This window comes from Pararge aegeria, chromosome 17 (genome assembly GCF_905163445.1).
Source record: "Pararge aegeria chromosome 17, ilParAegt1.1, whole genome shotgun sequence".
In the NCBI taxonomy this organism is placed as follows: domain Eukaryota; kingdom Metazoa; phylum Arthropoda; class Insecta; order Lepidoptera; family Nymphalidae; genus Pararge; species Pararge aegeria.
In genome coordinates this window covers 3,229,803-3,245,851 of record NC_053196.1, presented here as the reverse complement: position 1 = coordinate 3,245,851, position 16,049 = coordinate 3,229,803, and the positions used below count along the sequence as shown (strand labels likewise).

General features: G+C 35.3%; 1 protein-coding gene across 1 annotated transcript; it reads left to right on the top strand.

The window, feature by feature from the left end:
- The first annotated feature begins 216 nt into the window (after positions 1-216).
- LOC120631230 lies at positions 217-1,899 on the top strand. Its single transcript, XM_039900712.1, has one exon. The coding sequence runs from the start codon at positions 217-219 to the stop codon at positions 1,897-1,899; it is 1,683 nt and encodes a 560-aa protein (XP_039756646.1).
- The last annotated feature ends 14,150 nt before the right edge of the window (positions 1,900-16,049 follow it).

Genomic DNA, 16,049 nt, shown 5'->3' with positions numbered 1-16,049 from the left:
ATTGATAGGTACTGAAAAAATAAACAAAAGCAAAGCAATGCCACCGTAAAGATGTTGTGTGTAACATTTTTTGTTGCCATATTAACAGTATCCAGTGCTGACATTAATCCAATTTCTGATGAACCAAATTTCAAAATGAATTGCATTGTAAGTTTTTTATTAAAAAATTTTGGTGCTTATGATTATAAGCCAACAATATTACTCGTTAGAAATCAGATGGATATTCAAACACTCAAGAGCGATATCTTTATTGATATAGCCACTTCTGAAGCTATTAAAAATCAAATACCTTTTATTATTACTGATGAAATAAGTGGAGTTAATATAACTGAAGAACCTGATAGAGGAACTCTATTTTCTCTGAGTTATTTCGAAAACTGTGAAGCTTTAACTAATATTACTAAAGTAATAGATAAAAGAATTAAATATTTTATAATAGTTCAGGAAATCTGCGAAAACATTAAAAGTGACCTGTTGAGTGAGCTACAATTTTATGACGTCATGTTCTTTACATCAGATCAAGACAATGGCAAACTTATTTCAATAAAAGTCACTTCAGAAATGGATGAAGAGAGTTGTCGCTCGATGGGACATATAAAGATGGAAGTAACTATAATTAATCATAATGAATCGTATGAAAATAAAGAAAGACAGTCATACGTTTCAACAGCGGCTTTGAACCTTAAAAAGTGTAAATTCAACGTAGGACTTGCCAGTCTTTACCCATATTCTATGATAAAGAATAAAAAATATCTTAAAACATTTGACCCACTGCAGATTGACGATATAAATGGTTCTGATGTAGAAATAATTAAAATCATCGCAAATTATTTAAACGCTACTTTAAATCTGCATTACGTTCATAGGAACGAAGAAAACCCATATTTTGATTCAGATTATCTAAAGTTTGTAATCAATGGTTCATTAGATGCATGCGTCGGTGGTCTATACAAAATCTATGGTGACATCGTTTCTTACTCTGGTATTTACTCAACCCAAGCTATTGTTTGGGTGTACTCTGTAGAAAGGAATACAAGATCTTGGCAAACGCTATTTGGTAAAATGCATGGACTTTATATTTTTCTGATAATTTATATAATATACTCAATTATATGGAAGATAGTATGTAAATTTGATGGTGAAGCTGTATCGATGAAGGACACTCTTTTATATAGCTGGGGAGCCCTACTCGGTACCACATCCCTGCAAGATGCCCGGACGGTGAAACAAAGAATCCTGAACATTCTGTACCTCATCATGAGCTTGTTCTTATCTACTTACATAAGCTGCCAAATTTATTCTTATCTCACTATTGTGGAACCACCGCCACATTACAGAACAATAGATGAACTAGAAAACTCAGATAGAATACCATATCTGGTGCCTGTGTCCAAATACTTCGTTAAAGATAAAAAATATGAGACAATTGCTAATGCGTCACGAGATTGCATAAATTTTGAAGATTGTGAAATCAAATTAATAAATAACAAGGCATCGACGGTTCTTATTGATGGGCATTTACCATTTTTGCAGTCCAGAACAGCTGTTAATGACGAGGCGAGAGTTTTAAGAGTTGCAAATGAGATTCTGACGATTTATCACGAGATGATAATTCGAAAATATAGCCCCTTTGTCGAAAGTTATAACAAGGTAACGCAAAGGCTGTTTGAATCCGGAATTTGTCGAAGATTGTACGACGAAGCTATAGGTATAACGGTGGTGGATAAAGCTAAGATAGCGAATAAGAATATATTATCTAATAGTTACAGTTGCACCGTTGGATGCCAAATAACTCTTTTGCAGTTGGCGGGAATTTTTTATATTTTAATAATTGGGTGCTTCATATCTATTTGTATTTTTATCATAGAACTTCTTAGCTACAGACAAAAACAATTTTAATAATTAGAATTAGCCTATAAGAAGTCTTAATAAAGATTTAAGAAGTCATAAATATTGCTTAATAGTGATTGATGTGCAAAATAGTTTATTAAAAGTATTTACCTAAATTTAAAATTCTTTAAAATTTAAAATTTGAAATAAACTGCAATGTGCTTTAAAACTAAAGTGTTTCATTGCAAAATATTATTCTTCTTAAATACCTTTCTTTTAATGAAGTGGGAATTATTTCTTTTTTAATGGTTGTTTTTGAGGCCAGAGGTCCGTTGCATAATACTTAACGTCAAAAGAATATCTGTTAAAAAAAGCTAACTTGTTAAAAAAAAGTAATTCGCCATTTTGTTGTGATGGCCATCTTGGACCCACATTCATCCAACATGGCTCCAATCCAATAAATTAACCTTTCAAAATGAAAGAAAAATATATATTCTTGCTTCTCGAAAATACGATGCCACACACAGGTACAGAAACCCAAACACACACACACACACACACACACGCGAACGCAATTAAAAGATGATAAAGGACTTCTGCATAAAATAATAACGTTACCACGTTTAAGACCATACACTAAACGGGTTTAGAAAAAAGAAAAAAATAGGTAAAAAAACTTTTTAAGTTAATCGGTTTTATGTTAAACATACATTGCAATGTTTAAGATAAATGTACTAAAAACCAAAAAATAATAAAATAGATACAGTCGTGGGAATTATAAACATATGCATAGACTAGACTAAAATAAAACCGTGGGGCACGTCAATTGTCTACAAATTATCGACTTAATGTGCGATAGAAGAATCGTTTAATTCTTCGTTAAAATAGGCAGTTGGCCCGCAGACGGTGAGGAAATTACTTACTATTTTCTTGCTCATGGAAATTCCAATAGTTATACACTCCATGTAAGTAAAAGAGATGTTTCAACTAGTTTATCGTTGGACGTTCACACTGCTGGCTGGTGAGGAATCGTTTCACTGCTCGTAGTTTGTCTTTAATCGACAAAACATATGATAAAAGTACTACTCGCTCACCACTATGAAACCCTAATTTGTAGACAATTGACGTGTCCCACGGTTTTATTTTAGTCTCGTCTATGCATATGTTTATAATTCCCACGACTGTATCTATTTTATTATTTTTTGGTTTTTAGTACATTTATCTTAAACATTGCAATGTATGTTTAACATAAAACCGATTAACTTAAAAAGTTTTTTTACCTATTTTTATTTTCTAGTTTTTAGTTTTTATTTCGCATTCTGTTTAATTCATTTAGTGCTTCATTATTGCAAGGTTTCTTGCCCGTTAGTTTTAGTGTTGCCCAAATGCAAGAACAAGACGAGACTTAGCCAGTCTTGGTCTTGGTCTTGCGCCAATACACCTGGTCTTGGTCTTGGTCTTGGTCTTGCGCTCCCAGTCTTGGTCTTGGTCTTGGTCTTGCAGCAAGAGTCTTGCAAGTCTTGCAATTACCTATTAGTCTATTACTATTTATTAAAGTTTACTTTAAATCTTAGAAAAACGTATTAGAATTGGAACATTGTGAGCTTGAATTAACATAGCCATAGTAAAGATCAAGCAGATTAATAAATAACTGAAGATTTGATAAGAAATTCGAAAAATCAACTGACCTATATGTCGTTTTCCATGGAAGTAACTGTTTCTTAATAAACATTTATGATTTATAAGCTTACATTTGCTAAAACATGTAAAAAAACAAATTAATTACAATAACTTGACTGTATTTTAAAGAACAATACTTATCTGTCTAGAAAGAGATTGAACCCTCAACTTATAAGAAATTTAATAAAAGAGTTTTACGATTTATCATTTATTTGAATAAAGCTGAAGAGTTCGTTTGTATGTTTGATGACAGAAGTTTTAAAATAAATAAATAAATCCTGAACGTCACTATACCTCCAAAGTTACTATTCCTCGTGGACGAAGTCGCGGGCACAGCTAGTAAATACTTACTCTCATCATCTCTCTCAGAGATATTCGAACACTTTTTTGCTATTTTTTCTTGTAAAAACTTAAGAAATATAATGACTAAATGTACAATAATAGTACCTAAGTAATTAGTTTAAAACCATATAAGTAATCAATATTATAATTACTTACTAGAATGAATTATTATGACATCTACTACCTATCCTCACCATTTTATCCTAATCATAATACTACTTGCGTGATCAGTATAATGTATTCATTTTCATTCTAAGCACTCTGAAACTTATTTATTCTTTGGAACACCTGTAGGTACTCTTAAAATTCGAAATTATTTTGCATGAATAGTGTCAAATGTTATGATTTCGGCGCGGCGGCAACGATTGTTTTAGATTTCAAAAGAAGCCGCCGGCGCGTGTATCATAACCATGTACTTCCGAAAAGCGGCAAATTTCTTTGAGAAGTAAGTACAAAACCTTTGATGCCGCATTATCAAAGTGCCGATGGTTAAAACATAACTATGCATGCACTCAGTTTGATTTTAATAGATATTTTTTTATTCGCTATGTTTATGGTATTAGTCGTAATGCGCATAGGTCCAGTTTTTCATATTCTTTGATATAGTTTTTTGCGTCTCATAGAATTCCTAAGCGTACCTACCTACCTATACACCGAACTGTTACACCTAACTACTCCGTGAAATAGCGCTAAGTCCTAGCTGCAAGACGCAAGAGTCTTGCAGGCTATGTCTTGTTCTTGCTCAAGTCTTGCACGGTCAGTCTTGGTCTTGGTCTTGCTAAAAATACGCGGTCTTGTTCTTGGTCTTGGTCTTGCAAAAACGCAAGAACAAGACCAAGACTGCAAGACCAAGACTGAATTTGGGCAACACTAGTTAGTTTATTGCAGTCCAACTCCTCTATACGTAGTCCATGCAAAGATCTTACTCTACTAAGAGCCACGTAGGCTTGACCTTCTTCAAACTGTTTCGCACCTAAGTTTACGACTGCGTGATCCACAGTGCTGCCCTGCATTTTATGTATTGTAGAAGCCCATGATAGTATTAAAGGCATATAGAAATAAATAATATATATATAATATATAATAATATATATGTAATATATAATAATATATATATTTAATATCTATATGTAGAGGCCGCCATCTTGGATTTTAATTTTATATAGTACATTGTATTATACTGGTTGAGCATATTCATTTGATACCTATATTGATGGGATCAATAAAATCTACGTTATCCGCCATTTTGTAGCGGCCGCCATCTTGTATTTCAATTTTTTATAGTATATTGTATTCTGCTTGTTGAGCCCTTTCATTTGATACCCATATTGATGGGATTAATAAAACATAAATTATCCGCCATTTTGTAGCGGCGGCCATCTTGAATTTATAATGATAATGAATAAACATAATTGTATTGTCACCAAAATCCAAAGTGTATACAAAATTTCAGATTAATCGATTGACAGGAAGAGGGTGAAATTTGAATTACTAAATTTGACCCAAGAATAATAAATAAAACAAACGGGATGAGCTAAATAAAACCGTTTAAACATATATTGTAAATACGAGAATAGTAAAATAAATCAGAATTCTTGGATATCCAATATGTACCTGTATGTGAAATTGAAACCCGATAAGGCTTCGTGCTGAAATTATTTTGCCTCTGCATGCTTCGTGGGAATATAATAGCGAGAAATAATTATATTTGTTCAAGTTTTAGCATTATAGTTCATTTTTGTGAATTACATTTTCTTTATAAACTATAAGAGATATAGCACCTAGTATTTAACTAAATAAATAAATATACTACGACAATACACACATCGTCATCTAGTCCCAAAGTAAGCGTAGTTTGTGTTATGGATACTAAGATAACTGTTGTTCTGCTGCTGGCTGTTCCGGCAAACTTCGTATCGCCAAACAATTTTTTTTTGAACACTATATTTTAATACTTTTTATCCTATTCCGGACTAAGAAGACCAACTGAAGGCGATGTTTAACAGTATTTATTTACTTTGATCTAAGTATTTATTATATGGAATATATTAGGCTGATTCAAAAAAAACGGCTATTGTTTTTTCTTCAAAATCCTCACATAAAAACTTCCGAGAAGGTGTGAAAAGACGCTTGTAAAAAGCAGAGCCCTTAATATTATTATTGAGAGGTCGCGCATCGGAAATTTCTATTTCCCGTTTAAATAACACAGGAATATTTTTTTTTAAATACCAGCATCTTCTGCCGTACAGGACAGTACGGTAGTAGATGATAGCACGGAGGATGCTGCTTTTCCGCTATATTCCCTCAGTCCTCTCGTACGACATCCGCGGGAAGAGGAGGGGGATGACAACTGTATTCTGATCTGCCTTTACCACACGGCAAATATATTTTTTTAATACATCTTAACAATCATCATCAACAAATCAACTTAATGGGTTGATAGGTAGGACCCCGGCCGACTACAGGGCACGGGGCTTCTACCACAATGAGAAGGGTTTAGGCCGTAGTACAACTCGCTGGCGCAGTGCGAATCGTGGTGGACTCGACACGCCTCTGAGAACATTATGGAGAACTGTCAGGCATGCAGGTTTCCGCACAGTAATATCCTTCACCGTTGAAACAGGTGATATTTTAATTGCTTAAAACGCGCATAACTTATAAAAGTTAGAGGTTCGAAATGAGTTGGGTTCGAACTTGGCTCCCCGAAAGTGAAGTCGAAGTCCCGCTGGGCTATCACCGCTTCGAGATTTAAGGCTACATGGAAGACTGGTTATTCCGAGAAAACAAATCCAACCGGTAAAAAAATCTAAATACGTCGTAAAAATATTTTCATTTTCAGAATGCGAGGAAATGGAAATGAATTACTGATAAGGCCTCGTGTCAATCTTTTAAAAATTCGCATTATTCGTTTCGGAATGTTGGTGTTTAATTTAAAAACCGGATTCAATGTACTGTTGTACTTAAATTGTGTAGTAATATTTTTCTTGTGTAAGTAATTTTTTGTTTTTTGAAGTTATACTTCTTTTGGCATTTTTAAAATGATGAGAGTAATTTTTTAGGATCCGCGCGCACACCGTCACAAAAAACCAACACCCTGAAGTTAGTTCTAAAGTTTGACTGTGTACACTTTCAGTTGTCAAAGTCTGTGGGTTCATTCCTTTGATTTAATTGTACAAAAATCTCAAATTTTAATGTTGAGTGAAACTTGTTTGTCCGATAATGAGTCTATCAGTATTCCAAATTTAATTATGTTTATTATGTCCATTATTATGTCAAGATTTTTTTTTTGTGCTATTAAAATAAACTTTATTTAATTAGATAATGCGTTATAATAAAACTTTCTTTTTTCTATTTTCTATTGTTAGTGGCGTTTTTTCTACAAACGTAGAATAAGGCGTAGGATAAAAATTTTGAAGAGATATTTATCTAGTTACGCCAAAGAAGTATAACTTGTAACGCGTGCTCATAAGTACAAACACGTTTTTGTTTTATAAATAATTGATTCCCAAAGTAGACCAGCTGAAGCCCCAGGGGTCCACGTGAAGCTTTTTACGAGGGTCAACATTTTTCATGAAATAACTGTAGGTACAATTTGTCATAAAATGTAGTGACAAACAGCTATGTTTTCATATAAGGTCGAGAAATATGTTTACAAAGTTTTAATAAAAAATACGCAGTGACAACCAGCTGTGTTTACATATAAGGTCGAGAAATATGTTCACAAAGTTTTTATAAAAATGTACGCAGTGACAACCAGCTATGTGTACATATTGTAAGGTTTAATGAGGTAACATATTACTATGATGATATAAAAGCAATAATTCAACAAATTATCTGGTATTTGAAGCCTCTTAAACATGAATAAAGCGAAGCTACAGTGGCAATGGACGGGGCACATAGCTCGGAGAACGGATGGACGTTGGGTCCCAAGGTGTTGGTGTGGTAACCCTGCACTGGAACGCTTAGTGTGGGAAGACCCCCCACCAGTAGGCCAGAGTAGCTGGATACAAGCAGCACAAAACCGTGCGAGTAGAAATACCTACCTCCCTAAAGACCTATGTCCAGCAGTGGACGTCACGTAGTTGAGATGATGATGAATCATCGCAGTGTTGATAGAACCGCCAGGAGGTGGACATACGACAAAAAACATCTCGTAGGGAGTCACAAACAGAAGCGGCACAAAATCGTGGAAATCCCTACCAAAGATCTATGTCCAGCAGTTGACAGCAGTTGATGTAGTTGGGATGCTTTTGATGATGGTGGCTACTCCACTAATGAGGAAACCGTGTAAATCAACCTTTTCGTGTGTTATTTAGGTGCTCTCGTCAAGCAAGCAAAGACCGCGGTACCCATTGACATCGAAATAGAAAAACCCGGTTCAAAACCAGCCAAGTCAGAGCCGAAATTCGTCTTCATGATACCAGACAAAAAACCGCTTATTTCAAGACGGAGAGAACTACCTCAGAGTATACAAACATAAGTATAGCTTAATGGTTAAATAAAAAAATTCTTAAATGTTTCAAATGTGTTTGAATGGCCAAACTAATTTTTATGTATACTGTACGGCTGAAATAAGTGTTAAAAACATACAGAAACCGTGTACACGACTAATATTGAAGCATCAAAAACCACTTGGTTTTTGGTAATGTTTTTCGAACAGACGGTTAGTAACTTAACTCCATTTAGCAGTTGACATTAATTACTGTATCTCTAATGTCCCGGGTTCGATTCCCGGCAGAGGCAAGTGGGGAATTTATAATTTCTGAATTTTACTCTGGTCTGGTATAGTGGAAGGTTTCGGCCGTAGGCTATTTACCACCAACAAACTAAGCGATTTAGTGCTACGTTCCTATGTCGCGTAGAAACCGATCAGAGTATTACTACCACATTCCCTAACAGGAAAGCCCGCTAACATTTTAACACCTCACCTGCCGGAAATCGAACCAAGGACCTTCAACTTAAAACAGCGCTAAAATATAAAACTATAAGTAGTTTATAAGTAGTTTCATTTTAACGACCTTGTATTGAGCGATGTGTTCTTGGAAGTGTAAGGTCCTGAGTTGATTGACGGCCGAGTGGCGCAGTGGGCAGCGACCCTGCTTTCTGAGTCCAAGGCCGTGGGTTCGATTCCCACAACTGGAGAGTGTTTGTGTGATGAACATGAATGTTTTTCAGTGTCTGGGTGTTTATCTGTATATTATAAGTATTTACGAGTATTTGTATTATATTCATCAGCTATCTCAGTACCCATAACACAAGCTACGCTTACTTTGGGGCTAGATGGCGATGTGTGTATTGTCGTAGTATATTTATATTTTATATTTTACGGTTTTTGAGTTTAGCGTTACGGTACGCTGCCGCTTAGAAACCGCATAGGTTTAATATAACTGCCATTTCAATGACAGGTTAGCCCTTTACCTAAGCTGTGAACGCAGTCAAGGGCTAACTTCAACTTGTAATGAAATAAAGATAATCTCATCATCATCATCAAATCAACCGATTGACGTCCACTGCTGGACATAGGTTTTTGAAGGGCGTTCCAAACTCCACGATTCTGGGCCGCTTGTATCCAGCAACTCCCCGCGACTCATCTGACATCGTCTGTCCACGTGGTTGGGGGGCGACCAACGCTGCGCTAACCGGTGCTGAGTTGCCACTACAATACTTTGGAACCCCAACGTCCATCGGTTCTTCGAGCTATGTACCCCGCCCACTGCCACTTCAGTTTCACGACTCGTTGAGCCATGTCGGTAACTCTACTAAGGATCGGCTACGGATCTCCTCATTTCTGATTTGATGACGTAGAGACACTCCTAACATAAATCTTTCCATCGCTCGCTGATTGATTCTGAGCCTTCTTATGAGGCCCATAAAATCTCTTTCATCTACTCAATACGCTTATCTGGTAAGAAAATAAAAATGTTAATATTAAAACGGAACTTTTTGTTCAGTCTCGTAGCGAATAAAGTTTAAAAGCTTACTAAAAACTGAATGGAGATATTGAGGGGAAATATCTCAAAACTATCTGATTAAAGGCAGAAACTCTCTTGCTTTGGCTAAGTTGTGATTAAAACAGATTTTCAAGGGAAGTGAATGCGACGTAGCGTAAACTCCATCAAAACTTATAGAAAAGATCTCTTTGAAAATCGCCTTCAGACTTACAGCATCTTATGAAAGCCACAGATTAATGATATAATAGAGAGTTGCATTCGGACCCCTCTTCGACCAAGTTCAATTTTCAAGTCAAGTTTCTGATCTGACTTTGAGATGGGAAAATGTCAAAGGAGTTATGGAGGTTACAGTGTGTGTACAAAGTAAGTAATACAATGGGAAATACAGGAAGTTTCAATGAAAGTTTTATTTTAATCATCATTACTTCAACCAACTGACGTCCATTGCTGGACTTAGGTCATTTCTAGGGAGTTCAGAAATCACATTTTTAGACGTGGACTTTGTACGGAGTTAAAAAATCAACGGTCCTTAGCCGCTTGTATCGAGCGGCTCACAGCGAGTCGCTTGATATCGTCTGTCCACCTTTTTATTGGACGGGCAAAACTGCGTATATCAGTGTGGAGTCGCACCGTGGGATCATGTCCATCGGTTCTCCGAGCTATGATGAATAAATATATAAATAAAATAAAATAAATAAATATACCAGGTCGATACTCACATGGCCATCTAGCCCCAAAGTAAGCGTAGCTTGTGTTATGGGTACCAAGATGACTGATGAAAATTTTTATGGATAATATGCTTAAATTGACATTGAAAAAAGACACTTAAAAAAATCATATTCAACACATAAACATTTTCCAGTTGTGGGGAATCGGGTCGCTGCCACTACGCTAATTTGCCGCCAATGATGAATTAATGTATATCTATAGAAATACATAATACAATAAATTATTTCTTCGACATTTAATGGCATGGCTTTGTTTTAAGCCTTTTTTGTCGAGTAAATTGATTTTAATTGTTTTTTTTTTTATTCCACTACAAGGCTTACTTGTAGTAAGTAAAGTTGAATCCCTTAGCTTTACGTCTTTGTCGGTGAGGTTGTAAATATTTTTATGAATTATATACATAAATACTAATAATACACAGATAAGATAGACAGACACAGACACTGAAAAGCATTCATGTTCACAAACATTTTTGCAGTAGTGGGAATCGAACCCACAGCCTTGGGGGCAAAAAAGCAGGGTCGATGCCGACTGCACCAATCGGCCGTCTAATAACTCGTCAGTTTTCTCTGATAACAGTTAGTCTGCGGTATACGTAACTTTATAACTTTAATCGGCATCTCATCGGACATTTTCTTTTCAGAGATTGAATTAAAGCGTACAATCATCGAAAAGGCCGAGTGGTTTACTAAGTAATCCGTTTAAGAGTTTTAGGAGAGCGTTTCTATTTAATTAGCAAGTGTCGACTGTGGATTAAGCTGTGATAGCGGGGATAGGACTTCGACTTTATTTTCAGGGGGCTGAGTTCGAGTCCCATATCTAACTTTCCAAATAATGCAGTGCGTTTTAAAAGTTAAAATATCACTTGCTTCAAGGTGAGGAAACTTGAATGCCTGAGAGTTCTCGATAATGTTCTCAAAGGCATGTTAAGTCCGCCAATCCGCACTGGGCCAGCGTGGTGGACTTTGGCCTTGTGCCCTGTAGAGGGCCATTGATTGATATGATGATGAATGTGCATTTGGAAACTGTAGTCGCTATTTCAGATGGGCGGGAGATGATAAACACCTTATCAGCTGGTTGTACCAGCTTTACTGGGGAGTTGTTGAGAGTGGAAATTCAACCTAAAGTATGAATTCCTTAAATTAAAAAGAAAAGTGAGAGGAGAAGGGGCGTGTCGGGGATCAAACCTGTTCACCGTAAAATGGATCACGGAGCTCTCACCACTAGGCAATCACCGCCTTAAAGCAGTAGGTACTATTTTAAAATGACAGTAAGTTTCACATCGGATTGCCTGTTGGCAAAGGCCTCCTCTAGCTCTCGCCACTGCTTCCTGTCGTGCGCTACTCTGCGCCAGTTAGGTCCCGCGGTCTGTTTAATGTCGTCTTCCCACCTCCTATATGGTCGGCCTCTATATCTCACATACGCGTGCCATAATTAATTAATAATTGAAGTACATAATTTTGATTCAATATTATTGTAAAACCATACCTAACTTAACGAATCAATATATTAATGTTTATTAAATTTAAAAGTATTAAAATGTTTATTAGTATGTATGAAATGACGTTTTGGAATTAAAGGCTATTTTTATTTTTATTTTATTTTATTCATGTTTCACATACCGTGACGTCCTAGAGATAAGGATCATACCACTATATGCGATAAAAGTATTGTTAGAATCTTTACATCAACAAACCAGAAATGCTTTAAAACTTGGTTTAAAACTTTCATTCCTATGCGAAACAAGACCTGTTCCTAGCGGCCGGATATTAAAAAGTTAAGCATGGTGTAGTTTGCTTTTGTACACACAAATTTATTTAGTTTAACAAAATTATACAATGATATAATATTTCTTTCATCATCATCATCATTTTCCTCATCATCATGGAAGTATCCACTATTTGAAGGCTGATTGGCGCAGTGGCCAGCGAGTCCAAGGCTGTGGGTTCGATTCCCACAACTGCAAAAATGTTTTTGTGATGAGCATGAATATTTTTCAGTGTCTGGGTACTATATGTATTTTTGCATCTTATTCATAAAAATATTCATTAACTTTGGGGCTAGATGGCGCTGTGTGTAATGTCATAGTTTTTTTTTGTTATTTTACCGTAGGCTTAACAATGTGTAACGGTGATTTGTATAAACGAATAAAGGGCGTGTGAAGTCTACCAATCCGCAGTTGGCCAACGTAGGGTACTACGCATTCTGTCTCATCTTGTCATTCTGAGGGGGATCCTATAGTGGGCCGGTAGTGGGTTGATAAGGATGATTAACGCGACTCTTCGCGACTCTTACTCATACTCTGACGGTTTCTTTTTCGAACTAGCTGTTACCGCATTCTTCATCCGCGTATATTATTGTTTCAAAAAAATCCCTTTGGAACTTTTGGTTTCCTGGGATAATAAGAACATAGTATATGTTACTCTTCATCCTTTCAACTACCTCTATGCCAAAAATCTTTTTGATTTATTGCTTATTTAAGGCGTGAAGGAAGGACAAACAAAGATATATTCGCATTAATCATTTTATGAAGTACATAATGTTTGATATCACGCTTAATTATTTATACTTATAATAAAACTGTAACTGGAAGATTATTGTACATTTAATATATTTTTTAAAATTTAGGCCGGGTGATCCTTTATAATCGATACTGAGTCCAAAACAGATTTTTATTACATTTTTGTCTGTCTGTCCGGACATCAAGTGAAAACTAATGAACGGATTTAAATAAAATTTGGTATAGTGGTAGCTGGTATCCCGGGTAAATATATACAATGCTTTTTATCCCGATAAACAATAAGTTTCCTCCGGGAAATGGGATAGTTTTTTTTTATCAATTTTACTTCATATCTCCGTTAAATTTGCACCGACAGTGTATACTACCAAGCATGTATTGTCTAATTTTAATCAAGTTCTGATAAATATTGTCGGAGACAAAGGACATAACTCTTCACAAACAACGGCAAGTATCAATGCCTTGCTACTTCCTGTTATTTGTGAAGAGTTATGATAATGATTGATGGGACAACGTTCGAATACATACGTATACCATACTACTTAATATTATAAATGCGAAAGTTTGTGAGGGTGGATGTATGTTACATACATACATCCACTCAACTAAAATAATGAAAACTTACTTACTCAGTATACAACGAAAAATAATAGTAGGTTACTAGCCACGATGATTATGATGTTAGCATCGCATTTATTCTAGCTTCTCGATTGACTCATACGCGGACGAAGTCGCGAGGGTCCGCTAGTTGACAAATAAGATATTAATTAATTAGCAACTACAATAGATAAAATAGATTAACATTACGTGTATCTAAACCGAAAATGTTTGTATACTCATTATCTACAAAGTATGCTTAAAAAATACCATTTGTCTGTGTTTAGCAAGTAGGGATAGGACGTTGAAGTAAGATGTTGATCTTTGTACACACTTCATGATAGACAGACAACGGACCACGATTCATTGCTATTCCTACCCCCGAAGTGAAAACAGTGTAATTAAAACCTTACACCTCATAATCATATTACTCTTTCTTTTATAATATTACCATCGGTATTCTATTAATAAGTAGGCAGTACCTAGTTCTTGTGTAAAGATTTCATAGTCGCACATAAAAACAACTTTAGGCAATTTCTAAAATTAATTCTAAACATTTTGCAACATAAAATGTTCAAGTGTTTATTGAACGTAATTAAAAAGTTAATGTAGCCAACGTTTATAGCCGGGCGTTGTTATAGCCTGAAGCCTGAATGCAGTTAGCCGTTGTTTTCAATTTCCAATTAAAATTATTGTTTGAACGTACGCTACCCTGAGTGGCTTGATTGGTCTACCAGGGAGCCTGTGTAGTATAGTGTACCTTGCAGGCAAAATGTATTAAATAAATAAATATACTACGACAATACAAACATCCCCATCTAGCCCCAAAGTAAGCGTAGCTTGTGTTATGGGTAATATGACTGATGAATATTTTTATGAATAATATAGATCCTCCCCCGGAGTCCAAAATCTTTGGTTTCCTGGAAGCTCCCCGCCGAGCATTGTAGTAACGTCGGCGAATCGCTAGATGTCATGTTTACGGTTAGAACTTACTTCAATGTTGTGTATACCTGTAAGTGATAACTGTACTCGGACATTAAACTATAATGTAAAATGATTAATGATAATACAGTGTATCGTTGGTATATCTAATGAAATAAATAAATAAATAAAACAGCCTAGTGGGCAACGGCTAACATTATTTTGTCCTAAGAATGTTTAAAGTACTAAGCAATCAGTATTAAATAAGCATTCAATTAAGCTCTCCAGCCAACACTAACCTAACTAATTTGTAGTTTAGTTAAGTCAGTTGAACTACTGCGTAAACTTTGTCTGCTGACGCTTTTGCCACTACCAAAGCACTAAACTCAGAAAAGCGGTCTTGTATTGTGGTGGGAATTCTTTGAAACTTTGATTTTGGATGTAAAATGCCAATGAATGAACGAATGAATGAATGAATGAATATACTTTTATTGCACACCACAAAAAGTACATAGAAAAAAAAGAAAAGTATAACAAAACAACTTATACAATTTGGCGGCCTTATCATAGCGATTTCTTCCAGGCGAAACCAATAGCGAAGATAAAAAACGATAATATATACATACTGCAAATACATACTAGACGACTTATACGACGATAATATATCATTGTATAAGTCGTATAGTATTTGTAATATTGCTATCTCCCTCATCTCAAGTGTCTCATAAGCTCCTTTCACAAGGATAGCCAACTAAGGTCACCTTTTGCTTGAAAATTATATTTTTGTACTTTTTTATCCCTTTGTATGCGTATTATATAAGTATTTATATATAAGTTTTGTTTTGATAAATATATTAAAAAGAACTAAATAATGCCGTGTGGCTCACGAACAAAGACAAAGTCATATCGTTTATTTTTACCATTATGGTAACGAAATGACACCCTAAAAAAACTTATAAATAAGATTGTTATTTCTATATCATGAGACAAATTAAAATAAATGCCGCATCTCGCGCTCGTTCGGTTTTTTGTATGTTTTTGTCTAGTAAGTTATGTTATAATCTATTGTTTAGTTTCTTTATTTTGTATGCGGCTGTACAAAACTTATTCGTTTTTATAGTTTATAATAATATTATGAGAACTAAAATAACTTAAGAAACAATTAGGTTTAAGTATTATAAATATAACCTATTATTTAATTATAGTAAGTATATAATACAGATGTTTTAACATACAGATGTTTCCACAAAATAAATAAATAAAGTTAAAGCCCGTAGAAGAACTACAGTTACCGACATAATGAAGTGGCAATGGGCGGAGCACGTAGCTCGGAGAACCGATAGCCGTTGTGGTCCCAAGAAGTTGGAATGACGGCCCGCACTGCTAAACCCAGCATTGGTTGACCTTCAACCAGGTGGACAGACGACATCAAGAGTAGAAACAAGCTACCCAGACACTATACTATACGAGTATATACTTAAGAA